This window comes from Macaca mulatta, chromosome 13 (genome assembly GCF_049350105.2).
Source record: "Macaca mulatta isolate MMU2019108-1 chromosome 13, T2T-MMU8v2.0, whole genome shotgun sequence".
Taxonomy (NCBI): Eukaryota; Metazoa; Chordata; class Mammalia; order Primates; family Cercopithecidae; genus Macaca; species Macaca mulatta.
In genome coordinates, this window is record NC_133418.1 from 49,666,880 (window position 1) to 49,684,884 (window position 18,005).

An 18,005-nucleotide genomic window follows, 5' to 3' on the forward strand; every position below is an offset into this window, starting at 1 on the left:
CTATGGGCCAGGGGCCAAATGCAGCCTACCTCTTGTTTTTGTAAATAAAATGTTATTATCATACAGTCATGCCTAATAGTTTCCTTGCTGTCTGTGGCTGTTTTCACACTACAAAGATAGAGTTTGATAATTACAACTGAAACTATATGGATCACAAAACTCAAAATATTTAATATCTGTCTTTCCCAGAAAAAAATTGCCAATCCTTGAGCTAGACTATAGCAGCCATACTCTCAGCTCTTACCACCCTGGTTATCTGAACTCAGGAAGATATGGTCCCTTAAAGGAAACTTGTAACACCCCAGGAGTGAGTGGGAGAAGCGAGGGCAGGAACTGGAATTGGATGAGAAAGACTGTGGAAGAAGGGCCCCACCGGACAAATCTCGTAGTAGAGGAAAGACATTCTCTCTGCCGAGTGTTTTGGGACTGGTAGAAGAGGAAGTTATGAAGATACTGCCGCTTGTCAGAGGATTGAAATTCTTTTTCACAGTAAGATTGTTTCACACTGCCTACAAGAAAAAAAAAATGTGCAGCAGAGAGTTCTTTTCATAAAGCATCATCATGCAAGAGGAAGGCTACATCTCAGGTTTTTCAGCTGGGAGGACACATACAATTCAAATCAGAGCTGATGGCCCTCGGTGGGACTGGAACCACCTGAAGTAGAGAACATAATCCACATCCCACACACCTCCAGACCCCCGTCTCTGGCAGCCTGATGATTAATGCTTACACCAGAAAGATGTTTCATTGACTGCCTTAGAGTCCCGTGAGCATGATGTAGTCAATAAATATTTATTAAATGTATTTTCCTTGGGCTTGCAGCACTTGCTCATAACCAAATAAGCAAGAATTGCTCAGGGTGGTTCCAGAAAAATATATAAATGTATGTTAATGGATCCAAGCTAGAAATGGGGAGTAGGAAAGAAACTGTTCATCCATCTGTGGACAGGTTATCCAAATGGTGCTAGCTTTTGGGTAAATAAGAAGAAAACATGTTAAACAAGTCCCAGAAATGAGGATTGCAAGAGAGAGATAGAAGAAAGGAGGAAGGAGAGGAAAGGAGGGAAGGAAGGAGGGAGGGAGATTTACAAATACCTCTGCTTTGAACAAATGAACATATATACATTTTTTAAAGCCAATCTTTTTTTTTTTCTCTCTGGCTTTATGTGGGTAATACTTTCATCTGTCACTAAAATGGCTCCTACACTCAAGGAACGGCAGAGAGTTAACTGAAATGGGTTCCCAAATTGCAACTTTTGCAATAAGGATAAAATATGGCTTTCTGCCACCCATTTGGAGTTACAGTGCCAATACGCTGATGCAATCCCCCATAAGCCCAGTCACATTAGATTCTGAATGGTGTATCGCCAATCTGAGCATGGGGAGTGGTGTTAGGATTTGTTTATTTAAGACTGAGCATTTATCCTGGATGAGAAACAAATTAAAATCTTGCATTTGAGGTAATATTAAAAGAGGGCAATGCAATTACCACATTCTCCCCTGAGCGTCCTCCTTAAGGTACTGTGAAGCCTGAGAATGCGCAGCTGCCAGTGGGGGTAGGAACTGTGCAGTGCTGGAGGTGAGATAAGGCATCTTCACGGCTGCATTTCCAGCTTTGTAGGGGGGAAACAATTTGCCTTTGGGAAATAACCCAACAAGCAATCCTATGGTTTTAATACAAACACTCAGAGAGGTTCTGGCCATGATCATCTGGGTCCAGCCCTTCACTGAATTGGAAAGATGGCAACGATAATGGTTGAACAGGCCTACATGTGTTGGCTCTGAGTTTCCCCCACCCACCCCACCCCATGATTGAAGAGGATACAGGGCTCCACCACTGTCAGGCATCAAGGAAGACACAGGTCTAGGGGAGAAATCAACACTTCTCAGGGTCCTTTTCAGGGGTCTACTGCAGAGATGGAAGGTCATCTATTCTATGGTGTCCTGGACCTGCCTTGGCAGTAGTCATGGCCCTTTGCAGGTAACCTAAAGGAAACAGACAATGCTTGATTTGCAACATCATGAGAGTTGTTTTAGCCCTTTTGATGACCTTCAGACAGCATTTGAGTGATAGGCTTTACAGCATCAACAGAACCAGGGAAACTTGCCCAGAGATGTATAGATTACTACACACCCCCAACATCATATCTTTTCCAAGTCCCTTCCTATAATTCCACTCTCTCCTGACTTTAAGACCACCTACCCACTTTCTAAAAGAGGCAGAAGGAAGAGTTTCTAGGAGTTTCCTTCCTGGGAGTCGTCATGACTTCTGATATAAAGGTTGACATGAAGTGTCCTCCTAGTAGTCAGACACTATACACTGAACACTTTCAGTGGCCCTTACAGACCAGAGAAGGAAAGCCCAGGTCCCTAGCACCAAAATGCAGAGAAAAGTTTCTAAAGTTTACAGTGATAAGAGGATGCTAAAGGAAGCCTTCATGCAAACAAAGCCTAATCCTAACATGGAGAAAGAAGAAAGCTCCAAACGCTTCCTGCCGTTGGGGCAGGATGCTCAGCAGGCTCACCCGAATCCAGCACACCTCTTGAAGCCCCTCCAGTAGACCACCTGCCATTCCAGGGCTTGAGTGTCTCCGCAGCTCCCCTAAGACTCTAAGTATTGATCCAATTACCACTTGAGGTCACTTATCCTACTGCTGTGTTTTGAGCTGCTTATTGATGCACATTTTCTCCCTGGAGAAATTACAAGCTCATAGCCCAGAAGGAAACACTGTGCTCTACCGTGGCAGGTGCCCAGTGGGAATTGATTGAGCGCATACTGAATAAAATTGCTTTACTTGTAACCCTGGCCCTAATTCTGGTCTAGAGATCCTAGGAGTCCAAAGAATCCAGCAAAAGAATTATGTGGAATGATGTGGAGCCAGCTGACAGCTGTGCTGCTCTTTGTCTGCAGATTTTTTAAGTCTCCGTTGACCATTCTGTCCCATGGATGTTGGAAACACCTGACTGTCAGAGAATCAACGTGTGATTCTGAGGTTTTGTCAGATAATATTTAAAAGCCAAAGGCCCTATAAGATATCATTCCTTCTCTTTAAAAAATGCTTATTTTAAGGTATAGAGCTATAAACTTTACAAGAAAAATATGCATAGAGAGATGTCTTTGAAAATGAAAGAGGCAGAATTGATGTGCTTATCACTGATATGAAAGGCTGATAGGAAATACCTATCCTTCAAATCTCTGCAACATCTCAGGGGCTGTGCACAAATGCAAACATGTGGACACATTCATTCAGATGACACTGTTTAATGCCAGAGCCCAGGAGTGAGGAGATGGAGGAATGGCTTCAGACATGAAGTCATCATTTGCTGTGCTCCACTCTTCCTGCAATGAAATGTCATCCACACTGGTCCTTTGTGCATTCTAGTCTGTCTGCCTCAGCAGGTAGAGACCGTCTTTCTCCTCATGAAGTGTGTATAGTCAGCCACACACTGACTCCTAGATGCTCAAAGAATCGATCACAATTTCTCCAGGAGCTGTTGTTTTTTGCTGACTTTAGGCCAATGCTTTGTCACAGAGACGTGTTTACTTCCCCTCAAATTGTATGGACCGAGGTAGGACTGCTAACCTTTTATAATATCACATAAGGATTGAAAAAAACTACTATTCTGATCACCATTATCCCTTAATCCAGAAAGAATGAAAGTCAGTCTTTACATTAAATAAATTTACAACATTGTTCTTATTTTTCTGATTTCACTTACCTATACTTGGCTGTCCTGTCCCCAGCACAAGCATTTCAGTAATGAAAATGTCCCTCCTTGAATGTTGCTAGATGGGTTCTGAAATACTGAAAAATCTAGCTGGCTTTTCTTAGGCATGATGGCATTGTATGGCATATCATAAAGCTTAAGGATAGAATATGGAAAAGGAATTGGAAAATCATTGTATAACTCATCAGGAATCAAAGGGTTTCCATGAATTTTTTTATTGGCAGGAAAAATATGGAATCTCTGATGCAGATTTTGGTGACCAAATCAGAACTTTATTCTTTCTTCTCTGTTCCAGGTACATGGCCATCATCCATCCCCTCCAGCCCCGGCTGTCCGCCACGGCCACCAAAGTGGTCATCTGTGTCATCTGGGTCCTGGCTCTCCTGCTGGCCTTCCCCCAGGGCTACTACTCAACCACAGAGACCATGCCCAGCAGAGTCGTATGCATGATCGAATGGCCAGAGCATCCCAACAAGATTTATGAGAAAGTGTGAGTAGAGATGACTCCTCATGCCAAAGCAATGATGGTGCAGGGTGCCTTCCTGGCCCCTTCTTGATCTTTCTTTCTTTCCATATTCTTTTGCTGGTACAGATTTAATGTGTATCTGTAAGCATTTCTCACATATACTCTCATATCACGTTGCTATGTCCACAGTTATCAGGGGACTGTAGTATCCCAAATACTATTTTAAGCATTGAAAGATAATTTTTGAAATATAAGATCTAGATCCTGTTATAGCAGAGCCATATCCCTCGGGCCTTTTACCAGAGACATTACCCTGCCGGGATCTGCCTTTCTTTGCCTAGGAACTTTTTCCTAAGCTACGGAATGCGGAATGCCCGGAATGCCGCTCTTCTCTCCTGCACAGGAGGCGGGAAGGTGGGGAATTACCTCCCACTCCCAGCAGCTCTCAACAATGACTGAAGGGCTGCTCTGTCTGTGAGTAGCCATTCTTTTATACCTTTACTTTCTTAATAAACTTTCTTTCACTTTGCACTGCAAAAAAAAAGAAGAAGAAGAACAAAGCCTGAGGGGAGCTGGCATCTGAACACCCGTCTCTCACCCCTCAGGGGAGTGTGTCTCTGTGGTGTGTGTTTTACATCATGTCGAAGATTTTCTTGTGGGATTAATCTCCAGGGGTAGCTGCCTGGATAATGTACCCTTTATTGGCCACTGTGTCTTCCCTATACTACTGCCCCCTTTCCCTACTGCTGTTTCTTCTCCCTGATAAGGTACTTGCACTTGAAAATCTTGAGATAGAGATTCCCCTTTGCAGAAGACCAAAACAATACACTTACACCCAGGATGTTACAGCTGGAGAAATAGAACATATGCAGGTGAAACACAGGCGAAGGCCAGGCCAGGCATTGAGACCGTATGAGCTATGGGTCCCTTACAGGGCAGACAGACTTACCTTCTAGGGGCCTGCCTGATCACATTTAGGGTTTTTCAAAGTATCCCAGCAATTTTCTCCAAGACTTCTTATCCTCGAGGCAACATTGAAATGGCATATTCTTTGTTTTGCTCTGCTTGAGTGAGCCACAATGTGACATTTATATTACAGTTAGTTTTCAGGACTCAGAGCACATAGATAACGTGGATCTTTTTGAAAGCCCTCTATAATTCTCCAATCTCAGGTTTTTTATGTGAATCATAAAAGAACACTGGTGTTAGAATCAGAAGATCTGAATTTTAATTACAAGATTGCCAGTTACTGGCCATGTGACCCTGGGCAAGGGTCACAGCCTCTCCTCGTTATACAAATAAGAGATAATAGAGCTCTGTTTCCTATAAACAATTCTTGTGAAGATCAAACGACATAATATATTCTCACTTGTAAGCTATTAAATGCCATACAAAAGGTATGAACCAAATTGATCAGCTGACTCAGATAGCAGTATAATTATGAGACCTTGAAACCTGAGTTAAAATGAGACGCCACACCTGTCATTCCCCCCAAGATTTGAGGGCTGAAATCCTGTTGCACACAGTTACCCAGCTGCATCTGTTCCATGAGCATGGAAATGCAGCTTGCCAGAAAGCAATACATAAAGCTCAGACGTCGCCTTCCAGACACAAACAGTGGGATTTAATCGATCAAGCAATGGAGGGATTAATGCTCAGCCTAGGAAATATCAAAAATTATTCTTTCAAATGAAACTACAAGCCTGAGCAAGGTCCCAGAGGGAGAAAGAACACAGCTTGTTACAAGCCATACAGGACCTGTGAACGTGTTCAAGCCAGAAGGTTTCCTCAAAAGGGAAAAAAAGTCTCTGAATTAAAGCTCATTATACAAACTGCTTCAGAAATCTCTCCCGTCGTGTCCATGGGCTGTAGCTCAGCTCTTAGTTTTTCATGGTCTTTTCAAAATCTGATCACTTTCTACAACTTTTGTTTCAAAATACTCATAGTTCTTTAATCTTATAACAAATTCAAAGTTTAACTTGGAAATAAAGATTAATTTTCCCACAGATCTCTGGGGTCTTTTCCAAAAAAGAATACTGTTTTGGGGGGGAGTCTTATTTTTGAACATTTTGGTGTTTTATGCTTATGAATGACTAGAAAATCCCTTTGAGACTCAACATGATGTGTTGGATTGTCTTGTTTCCTTGCTTTGAGAATTTAGGGTAGCTGCTACTGGATATACAGTTACGATTGCCATTGTTGTTTATTTCATCATTTTAACCTAAAAAATAAACTTGGCTTGACAGCATCTATTGTTATCTATTCATGAATTGTAACATGTTTATTGATACAATAGTAAGTCAAAATAGTGTATTTGTCACTCACTGAATGACAGTGATGGAAACATAAGTGCATAGCATAGCTTTATTCAAACCTATTTTGTTTTTGTCAGTATCATTCATAAAACATTATAATATATTTCTAGACAATTTCAATTTTACCATGTCTAAGCAAACTACTTAATTATATTCTCTTCTTTTAGAAGAAATGATTGCCACTTTCACAGTACACAACAATCCCAAATTTGAAACCAGATGGAAACTTTGTTTTGAGGCAGTATAATAATTAGAAGAGTGTGTGCTCTGGAGTTAGATGAGCGATCAGCTCCCAGTCCCATCACTGTCTAGCTGACTCATAATGGTCAAGTAATTTAAGGCTCTGAGCCTAATAGTACAGACAGTCCCCCATTTGCGAAGGTTCAAATTGCAATTTTTCAGCTTTACAATGGTGGGAAAGTGATATGCATTCAGTAGAAACTGTAATTTGAGTATTCATACAACCTTTCTGTTTTTCATTTTCAGTATAATTTTCAATAAATTACATGAGATAGTCAACACTTTATTACAAAATAGGCTCTGTGTTAGATGATTTTGCCCAACTGTAGGCTAATGTAAGTGTTCTGAGCACGTGTACGGTAGGCTGGGCTAAACTATGATGTTTGGTAGGTTAGGTGTGGTAAGTACATTTTCAACTTAAAATATTTTCAATTTATGATGGGTTTATCTGGATCTAACCCTATTGTAAGTTGAAGAGCAGCTGTACATTCCACAAAGAAGCATAGAGAGATGTAAGTAAAAATAACCTACATGAAATCCTCAGCCTAGTGCCCTGCATAGAGGTAAGGGTCTAGTGAATGTTAACTACCAATGTTAGCATCATTCATTAATCTGGGTTCACTGGAAGATGATTGGCAGCAGACAGTGTGATGGGCAGAGGCTTAGACCCAATTTAATTGATGAATAATTTGTGTAAGCTAATTACATGAAACGTTTCGTGAAAAATCTCAGGCTGCTGCACCTGCCTTCTGGCTGTATGGTGGGCCTGCAACCATGATCATTCATTCAAACTCTTTACTAACTTTTACAAATACAGTTAGACTAACATTTACTAAAACATCAATTAAATTAAGCCCTATTAAAGACAGGAAATCCGATAAAAGAACGGACAAAGGTTTTGAACATGGGCTTCACACACACACACACACACACACACACACACACAATCCACACAGCCAATAAATATATGAGGAGGCACACAACTTCATTTGTTACCAGTGAAATGCAAATTAAAGCGATAATGAGATCTTACTACACAGCCATCAAACTAGAAAATATTAAGAAATCTGACAAAACTAAGTGTTTCAAACTGAGCAATAAGAACCTCTGTCAACTGCTAGAAGAAGTATAAATTAATAATTACATTGGAAAAAAAATTTTTTTTTTTTTTTTGAGATGGAGTTTCACTCTTGTTGCCCAGGCTGGAGTGCAATGGCGCTATCTTGGCTCACTGCAACCTCCACCTCCCAGGTTCAAGCAATTCTCCTGCTTCAGCCTCCGGAGTAGCTGGGATTACAGGTGCCCACCACCACGCCCAGCTAATTTTTTGTATTTTTAGTAGAGACAGGGTTTCACCACGTTGGCCAGGCTGGTCTTGAACTCCTGACCTCAGGTGATCCACTGGCCTCGGCCTCCCAAAGTGCTGGGATTACAGGCATAAGTCACCATGCCAAGCCCAGAAAATACTTTCATAGTGTCTAGAAAAGAAGAAGCTATGCATACCCTATAACTCAGAAATTTCACTTGCAGGTAATTACCCTAAAAAAAACCCATGCACGTATGCACTCAATTACATCAAACATAATGTTCCTATCAGCATTGCTCTTAATACCCCCCAAACTGGAGATGTTTCAAATATCCATCATCAGTAGAATGGATTAAAAAAAAAATGTGGTGGCCCAGTGCGGTGGCTCTTACCTGTTATCCAAGCACTTTGGGAGGCCCAAGCAGATGGATTGCTTAAGCTCAGGAGTTCAAGACCAGCCTGGGCAACATAGTGAAACCCCATCTCTACAAATAAATTAGCTCTGCGTGGTGGCAAGTGCACCCGTGGTCCCAGATACTCGGGAGGCTGAGGTGGGAGGATCGTTTGAGCCTGGGAGGCAGAGGTTGCAGGGAGCTGAGGTCACTCCACTGCACTCCAGCCTGGGTGACAGAGTGAAACCCTGTCTCAAAAAAAAAGAAAAAAAAAATGTGGTGTCTTATAAAAATTTGAAGTGCCTTATATAAGTAGAAGTCAACACAAATATAGATTGTTTCTCTCTTTATAACACAAAACATAGCCTATTATGCACATTGTTATGCACCTTGTTTTTTTAAACTCAGTATGTCTTGGAGATATTTCCATATTGTTCATAAAGAGCTTCTCTTTTTTTTTTTTTTTTTTTTTTGAGACAGAGTCTCTCTGTGTCACCCAGGCTGGAGTGCAGTCCCATGATCTCAGCCCTCTGCAAGCTCCGCCTCCCGGGTTCACGCCATTCTCCTGCCTCAGCCTCCCGAGTAGCTAGGATTACAGGCGCCCACCACCATGCCTGCCTAATTTTTTTGTATTTTTAGTAGAGACAGGATTTCACCATGTTAGGCAGGATGGTCTCCATCTCCTGACCTCGTGATTGTCCCTCCTTGGCCTCCCAAAGTGCTGGGATTACAGGTGTGAGCCACCGCGCCCGGCCCCTTCTCTATTCTTTTCTTAGTATTCCACTTTTTGAATGTATGCTATTATTTAACCAATCATTTATTAGTGGAGTTTAGATTGCCTTCAATGGTTTGCTATTACAGAATGCCACCATGCATAACATTTATAAATATCATGCAAGAATACCTATGGCATAAAATCTCAAAAATAGACTATACCATCTTAATTTTGATATTTGCCCTCCATACAGGATTGTACTAATTTACATTCTCACCTGCAATGTGTGAGAGTTCCTGTCTCTCCACGGCCTCACCAGCAACGTATATCATGAAGCTTTTAGATTTGTATCCATATGATGGGGAAAAAAAAAATGAGAATGGGATCTCATAGTTAAAATGCTCATTTCTCTTTTAGGAGTGGGGATGAACATCTTTTTATAATTTAATGGTCATTCGTATATATATATTTTATAACCTGCTTATTTCATTTACCATATCATAAATGATTTCCTATGTTATTAAAATTGTTTCTACGACATGATGTGAAGACACACACACGCACGTGCACATACACACATATGTTGTTAACAAATCCCCTTTTGAAAATGTATTACTTCAGTGGTTTCTCTTAACTGACTAGTAAGATAAGCCACTAGCTTCAAAGTGAGCTGCTTCTAGCTATATTCCTAGATCCCCGAAGGAACTGGTTCAGTTTTGTCTGCCATTCCCTGTCTATGTTTACAATCCACAGTTATAGATGATTTCGCTAACATTATAACATTCATGAAAATGGGGACTTAGGCTCATCATTAATACAATATTATCATAATTTTTAATTAAGTCCTGCAATAATTAGCAACCCAGCAGCTTAGCATGGCTGCTCTGGCAAAACTATGACACTACACAGGAAGTTCTAGGAAGGTGGAGATGACTGACAGGTAATAAAGAAAGATTTTACATGTGATCAAAGGTGACTTTTCCCATTGGAGAAGAAAGCACAGAGAAAGAAAGGTGAATGCATGAAGAAGAAAAATTTGGCTTTGCAAAATGTATTAACCGTTTCCTTTCTTCTATAAAAACTGTGAGGAGTATGCAGTAGTTTTCAAAGATAATCAGAGCTACACCCACTCTTGTAGTTGTTATGTGGGCTGTAAGATGGCGATGGTCCCAGAAGGTACTAGGGCAATGCCCCTGAGGACAAGGAAGATGAACGAGCCACCATTTCTTCATCAGAGGACCCTCCACCAAAGCCAAGAAAAAATCTGTAATGAGGATGAAAAATGAAAAAGACATCCAAAAAAATGAGATTTAGACAAGCTGGGAATTTCTGCTTCCCTGAGTCATTTATTAATATTGGCCATATGTCATTTTCTGATAATTAAGTTTCTATGTACATAACATTATGGTAGAGTTTTAGCAAGAAGTAAGACATTCCTATTCTGAATTCTAAATATTACCAATGGGAGAGGAGACTATGTTAGAAAACAGAATCGTTCATTGATATTTTGTGGAAATGTGAGTGAATATGAATATGTTAGCTCTAATATAATTCTCTACAGGTACCAACTGTAACAGAAGACTATAAAAATATGCTATTGTCATTATTTACAGCACTTTATCTTTTGTATATTATGATTCATTATCAAAAATCAGCTGAAATGTTTATATTTATATGTATTATTTACTTTCGTTCACAATAATAAAAATTGAAAATCAGCTCATTAACAGGGAGTAAGACAGGAATATTTAAAAATATACCTACAGCACTACTTCTCAAATTTTCCACCTTCTTGATTATTTTACAAATTAAAAACAAAAAATGTGGATCCTTTGCCAAGCTGCTCTAGGCCTTGGCCAAAGGGGTGTCAACATATTTGTGTTTCCGGGATTGACTGTTTATGCTAGCTGTTGTGATTAATCTCTTCCCCTGACACCCTCTACACTTATAAATATAGCCCAGAGCCCCTAGTATTATCGCCTTGGCTGATGAAAAGCAATTAAACTGAGAGGGAAGAGTGCATTGACACTGCAGGGGAAGATGCTAGCATAAAAACATGACCCCCAGACAGAAATCAGAGTGAACAAAGTCAAAAAAAAAAAAGGGGGGGGGAAGTCCATGTTACTGCAGAAACTAGGAAGGTTGCCACACAAATGTCAGAAATTTTACTACATTTCTGGTAGACATTGTACAGATAGGGCCAAACAGGAGGCAGCCACCAAGGGCTGTTATGGCCTCTATATACCAGTAGCGCCTAATTAGGAGGTGAAAGTGTGAGCCTTGAAGCCTTGAGAAAGATGGGCCCACCCAATTTAGGACTCCTTTGGGGTGCTGCCATCAACTTCCGGAGGCAGCTGCCCTCAGATGGAGAAAGAGAAAGCACAGAGGCCAGAGAGCATAATTCACAATAAGATTAAATGGATGATTTTCTACAAAACCATAAATTATCAAACTGATACAGCTTGGAGGTAAAGGGGAATGAAACTACTGTTCAAAAATTGCATTTACAAAAGGCACTGGGATCAAAATCTGTGCAGGGAAAATCTTTCAAATACCCTTATAAGTTCTTCAAGAGTACAGAACAATATGGAAATCTTGCTCATTTATTATAGAGATTTGGTGAAACCTAAATACAGAAAGCTAATAAAGACAACTCCAAAAACAAACCTTCAGACCAACTCCATTTACAAATATAGATACAAACATCCCAATTAAAACATTCACCAAAAAAATACAAATTATATTGAAACAGCGATGTTATGTTTTTGAGCATGACTTTTTCTAGCAAATAATACTAGTAAATAAATTATCAGGAAATCTGTTATTATATTTCTTCAAATTAATTTGTTAAAGGAGAGCATCATATATTTGCCTCAAGTAATGCCAAAATTAAATTTGTTAAAATGTAATACGTGTTGAAGAAAAAAGTAGCTCATTTCAGCAATAATTATTCAGCAATAATCCTTGACAAAAATAAAATGAATAATGGATCTCCTTTTCAACAAAAACAAAGTAAGAATCCTGAGAATAATTAAGAAACAGCCAGAATTTATGTGAAGAAAATGAAAAATATCATGCTAATTTAGACTTTACTGGATGGTATAAGAAAATATTTGAGGACTACATTCCACGTGATTCAAAATGCAGAAAGTGTTTAAGGGTATGTAGAAAACAGTTTCCCTTCTATCTTTATATAATTCTTAAGGATATCAGTTCTTCTCAAACTATTCCTAAGAGTATGTTTAGGCAGTTTGATAAAGTGAATCATCTGAAAGAGTTAATGGATAAAAACTGTTCAAGAAAATAATAAACAAGAAGAATTAATTTTGATATCAGCAAAATAACTTTTAAGAGAATAATAATAAATGACTTGCCATTCAAGATATCAAAATACACAGTACTAGAAGCAGAATCGTTCAATAAAAGCAAACTAGAAATTACACACGCACACACAAAAACTCAAACGTATAAAAGTTCGTGTTTAGTATATGCTAAAGATAGCATGTCAAATTTGTAGGGATTATTCCATAAATATTTTTGGAAACCTGAATAACCTAAAATTGTAGGATTCTGTACTTGAATGAGTTTTTAGATTACTCTCTATTCTACTGCTGCCCACAACTTGGAGAGTCACAATATATAATAGCATATTGGAGCCTTTGAGAGGGTTTCCTTTTCAATTTTTTTAAATTTTATACAAAATATATTTGTGTGGTTTAAAAATCAGGGAGTGTAAAAAAGTAATTAGGAAAAGATTTCTCTCTCTTTCTCTCATACTCGCCCTCTTTCTACCCCTACCACTTTATGGATAACCACTATTCTTGGTTTCTAATAAACCTTCTAACATTTCTTAATGTAATCTAAGAAAGTGTAAACATATATTGTTACTGTCTCCTTTCTTAATGTGCAATACAATATATAATATATTCTGACTTTTTCTGTTAGCAATCTTGGATATCTTTCCCATCAGTATTGCAAGCATTCTCACTTCTTTTCTTTACAGCTGCATAGTATTCCTTATATGGAGAAACCATAATTTACTTATCTAGTATGATATTGACATATCTTTGCATTGTGTCTAATGTTTTGCCACTTCAAATTCTATTGCAAAGACTGGTCTCCATTCTGGTAAGTACTGATTGCAGTAAAGAAATCCAGTGGTTTTTCCTAAACCTTGTGCTTCTCAAACTTATTTGATTGTGAAAACCTTCTTTTAATTAATCCTGTAAACATCACACAGAAGTATTATCCATAAAACATATTCTGGGGAAACTCTGGACTAATCATAATACTGGATTCCTTTCTCACAACTTAGAACCAATATAAATTCCAAATAAATTGAGATGGAGTAGAGACTTTCAAAGCATAACCCCCAAGGCAGAAGCCATAATGAAAGATTGCTGGTTTGCATATGTAAGTAAATAGATACACAGGTACAGATGTAGTTATAGATGTGTTTGTTAAATTCTATATATCCAGAAACTCCATGAAGAACTTCTGCATGTGACAAATTGAGAAAAAAATTATAATATATGAGAAAAACTAACATAGAGGACTGTAACTTATCAATAAGAGTAAGGCAACCCTCAAAACACTACAACCCATAAAAGAATATGAAAAAATTATATTCCAAATAATGGATGCAATTTTTCCTTTATTTGAGTGGCCCATGTTAAAACTTAATGAAAATGTTAAGTATCAGTGAGGTTGTAGGGAAGGTGGGAGCTGTTTTCAGGAGCAGAGTTTGACAATATCTGTCAAAGTTTTCAAATGTATAGTTGATTTGAATCAGCAATTGCATTCTTAGAAAGTCTTAACTGCAATTATACTATGTAAGATTTTATGTCAGCATGGTTTATAGAGCTGTAAAATTAGAAACAAATACCAAATCATAAAAGATTGATTAAAGAAATAATGGATCATTCATACAAAAAACTATACAGCTGTTAAAATGGCATTATACAAGCACATTAATTAATGCAAAAATGTTAATAATACTGATCATATATTATGATCATATTATTTATCACAATATTATAATTAGTAAATAAAGCAGGCTTCAAAGTAATATGTGCAGTTAGTGCCCCTTGTATGTTTTATAAAGTGTATCCATGTACTTATGGATTATAGGTGAAAAGTCTGGAAAATTATGCAGCAAAATTTAATATGCAATGTTTTTACTTTGATGTGGAATAGTAGGTCATCTAAACTTTTTACTTTAGCTTTTCTGCAATTTAAAATAAGTTATCTCTAATGAAAATAAATTCTTGCCTTGACTGCATTTTTTAATTAAGTAACATGAACTTTTTAAGACATCTACTTTTAGAATAAAAACATTATCACTTGAAAAAAATCACCAGGAAATAAAAAGATGAAATAAAATGAGTATTTTAGCACCTGAAAAATAGACCACAATCATTTTCTCACTAAATTCTTAAGACACTGTTCCATGGTCTTCCAACATTTACTTAAGTGAAGAAATCTGATACCATCTGATTTTTTCCCATTTTACATAATTTGTGATTTCTGCCTGCATACATTTAAGATTTCTCTTTATCTTCTTGTAATGCTTCATTTCGTACTGTATTTTCAAAAGCCACACCAGAAGACATGTATACGTAGAGGATCTTGTCATTTTCTGTCATTGCTAAGACCTTTTAATCTAAAGTCAGATCTCTAGTTTAGGGAAATTCTCCTTTAAAAACACATTTTTTAATGGCCTGCCCTCTTTTCTGCTCTCCTTTCAGAGTTACTGCTACACATAAATTGTGTGCTTTCCATGCCCCTTACTATTTTACTAACTTGATTATTTCTTTCATCTTTTTATGGCTTCTGGGTGAATTCTTAGGCATTTCTGATGAAACTGTAAGATGAAGAGATTATCTGCTCTTCACGGCTTCCTCTGCATTTTTAATGTTGTAATCATGTTTTCATTTGAAAGCAGTATTTTCTGCCCTTTTCAAAAGTGCAACAGCATTTTCAGTTCTGTAATCATGTTTTCATTTGAAAGAAGTATTTTCTGCCCTTCTCATAAGTGCAACAACCTCTCAAATCTCGTTTAAAAACAAATATGGGATTACTTTGAATTTCCACCTGTTTCTTGAAGTAAGATATCTCACAAAGAGACATTTACTTTTCTTCCCACATTAGCTTCAGCAAACATCCAACCATTTTCTCTTTTTGCTCATTCTAATAACTGTAGCCCAGAGAGTTAAAATGGATTCCAAGTTACAGAGATCTCTACTCAAGTCTTTCAATTCCAGATTTAAAAAGCGGTACGTGTGGCTTTGCTGTGGTTCTGCCCTTCCCAACTTCGTCAACACTGTACAGGAGCAGCCTGGGGATATTCAGAGCCCTGCCCCCTACCTCATTAGTCATTACAGTTCATGTCTCCAGATGATCAAGCCAATGGGAAGTGCACATTGGCCCGCGAGCTGTCAGTTTCTTACCCTAATGCCGATTGCACATCCCAAAGATGACAGTAGGTTCAAGGTTTGGCCTCACCCCTTCTCTCAAGCCCTTGGTCAGCTCCACCCTGCAGCCTTCAGCGCTGCAGCAAGTTCCTTACAATTGTTTTCCCAAATAGGTTGTTCTTCCTGCAGCTGCCCAGATTCTCCTTCAGTTTGGTCTCAGCTGCTCAGTAACTGAAGAAATTTGTTCTGGCCAATGGGTGACCTCCTGCACTTGTTTCCAGAGCTGAGACGAATTTTTACATTCCTTTGATAATTTCAGGAACCGTTTCAGAGGGAAAAGGAATTAACTATATTGAGCTTAAATTGGAGTATTATGTACAAATTTTGAAATGATTTCTTTCATATTTTCTAGCTGGTGATATATCAAAGTAAGTTAGTTTTCTGAACTTATCTTTTATCTAGCCAATTTATTGATTCTAATAGTGATTAAGCTGTTTTTTTCCAGGAATACAATCATATTTTCTATAAATAATTATTTTGACTCCATCTTTCTAGCAGTTATGCCTCTTATTTCTGCTTCATGTTGTACTGGAATGACCCTAACTTTCACAGTATTAAATAATAATTTTGTTACCTTTCTTGTTTTTCTGAAAACACCTACAATACTTTACCATTAAGTAGGTTTTTGGTTATTGGTTTCACAATTAAGTTGAGTGTTCAATGAACTGCTGAGAAGACTGTTTATCAATAGTCACACATTTTATTATTTTAAGAAGCATTATACTATTCCCAGTATGACAGAGTTTTGCAAAAATATATCAGCATCTGTTGAGAAAAGTATTCTTAATATGCTCCATGTATGCAAATCATTTTAATTCTATTCCCTGTATCTCTTCAGTAAATCTTAGTTGGTCATGTTAAGTTATGCTTTTAATACACTGACTAGTTATGTTGCATAGGATTTTTATATCAACATCAAAAAGTAATATTTGCTTGGTTTTCTGTGTGCTGTCTTTGTCAGACTTTGGTATCAAGGTTAGGGATGCTTTTAAAAACTGTCTTTGTTTTCCAAAATAGCATTGGAATTGGCAAAAGAACTTACCCATAAAACCAGCTGGCCCTTGAGCCCTTTATGAAAGAAACTCTATAGCACATTTTATTTCATCACTGCCACTTTTAGTTTATCTGCTTTTTCAATTTGTTAATTTATATTTTTAAGAAAAAATCTATTTCATAGTGACTTTTAAATTTAATAACATACAATTTTACATCAATTATACATCATCTTTTCACATTTTTAATTTCTACTTCCTGTTTTTATTCCAAAATACTTGCCAAAATAGTTTATTTACCAGTTCTATTGCCTTTCATTCTTTAATGTATCTTTTATTTTTATTTTTCTCCCCTTACCTAAGTTCGTTTAAATGCGCATTATCTGGATTTTTTATTTTATTGCTCAGTTCATTTATTTTCGATTGTCAAATAGTGAAAACATCTACCAATAAAATTCATTTTGTCTCCATTCCATAAACACTGATATATAGTGCTCTCGTATTCTTTACTTTTTAAACAATCTACCACTATATAAATTTTTTTATTGACTCAATAGGCATTTAGGAAAATTTTAAGTCCACGGTAGTTCAAGTTTTCTTTCTTTTCTCCTTCCTTTTTTCCTTCCTTTCTTCTTTCCTTGCTTCCTCTCTTCCCCTTTCCTTCTTTCATCCTTGCCTCCATTCCCTCTTTCCTTCCTTTTTTATGCAAAACAGACTATGGCATATACCAAAGGTTACCTTTTGGGACTTATTAGAATGCTTTTTATGGCCTGAAATATGGAGACAGATGAGGATTCAAAGTTGGTTAGTGAATTATCTTACTATTTTGTTCAAATTGTTGCTATTATGGATTTTTGATAACCTATCCAATCACAGAGCGAGAGTGATACCTTAAAATCTTTCATTGTCATTGTATTTCTGCTAAATTCTCTTTATATTTTGAAAAGCTTTGCCCTACATGTGCTGAAGATATGTTTGTTTTCACTAGGGATTATACTTTTAGTAATAGAAAATATATTTATAACTCTAGTGCTTTTTGGCCATTAACACTACTTCCTGTAGTATTAATAGTGACACCTCTGTTTTGTTTACTTATACTTTTTCATCATTTTGTTTTAGTTTTTTCCATATATTTAGTTTTTCTCTATCATTTTGTTGTGAGACTTCCTCTTACATACAGTATATTTTGATATTGGTTCATAACTTAAGAGTCTTTTCTTTTAATAGGCTAGTTGAACATTTCCACACTCATTGTCTTTATCTATATATATTGTTATAGATGGTCTTCTTTCATCATTTGGTTTAATACTTTCTGGTTTTTCTTTCTTCTTTGTTCTATTTTTCCTTTTTTTTTTTTTTTTTTTGAGAGGGAGTCTC

At 37.4% G+C, this 18,005-nt stretch overlaps 1 protein-coding gene across 1 annotated transcript in view; it reads left to right on the forward strand.

The window, feature by feature from the left end:
* The window catches only part of TACR1 (tachykinin receptor 1), a 147,795-nt gene that overhangs the window by 74,024 nt on the left and 55,766 nt on the right, over positions 1-18,005 (forward strand). Inside the window, 1 exon segment of the mRNA NM_001037861.1 lies at positions 4,025-4,219. Coding sequence (NP_001032950.1) covers positions 4,025-4,219 — 195 coding nt within the window.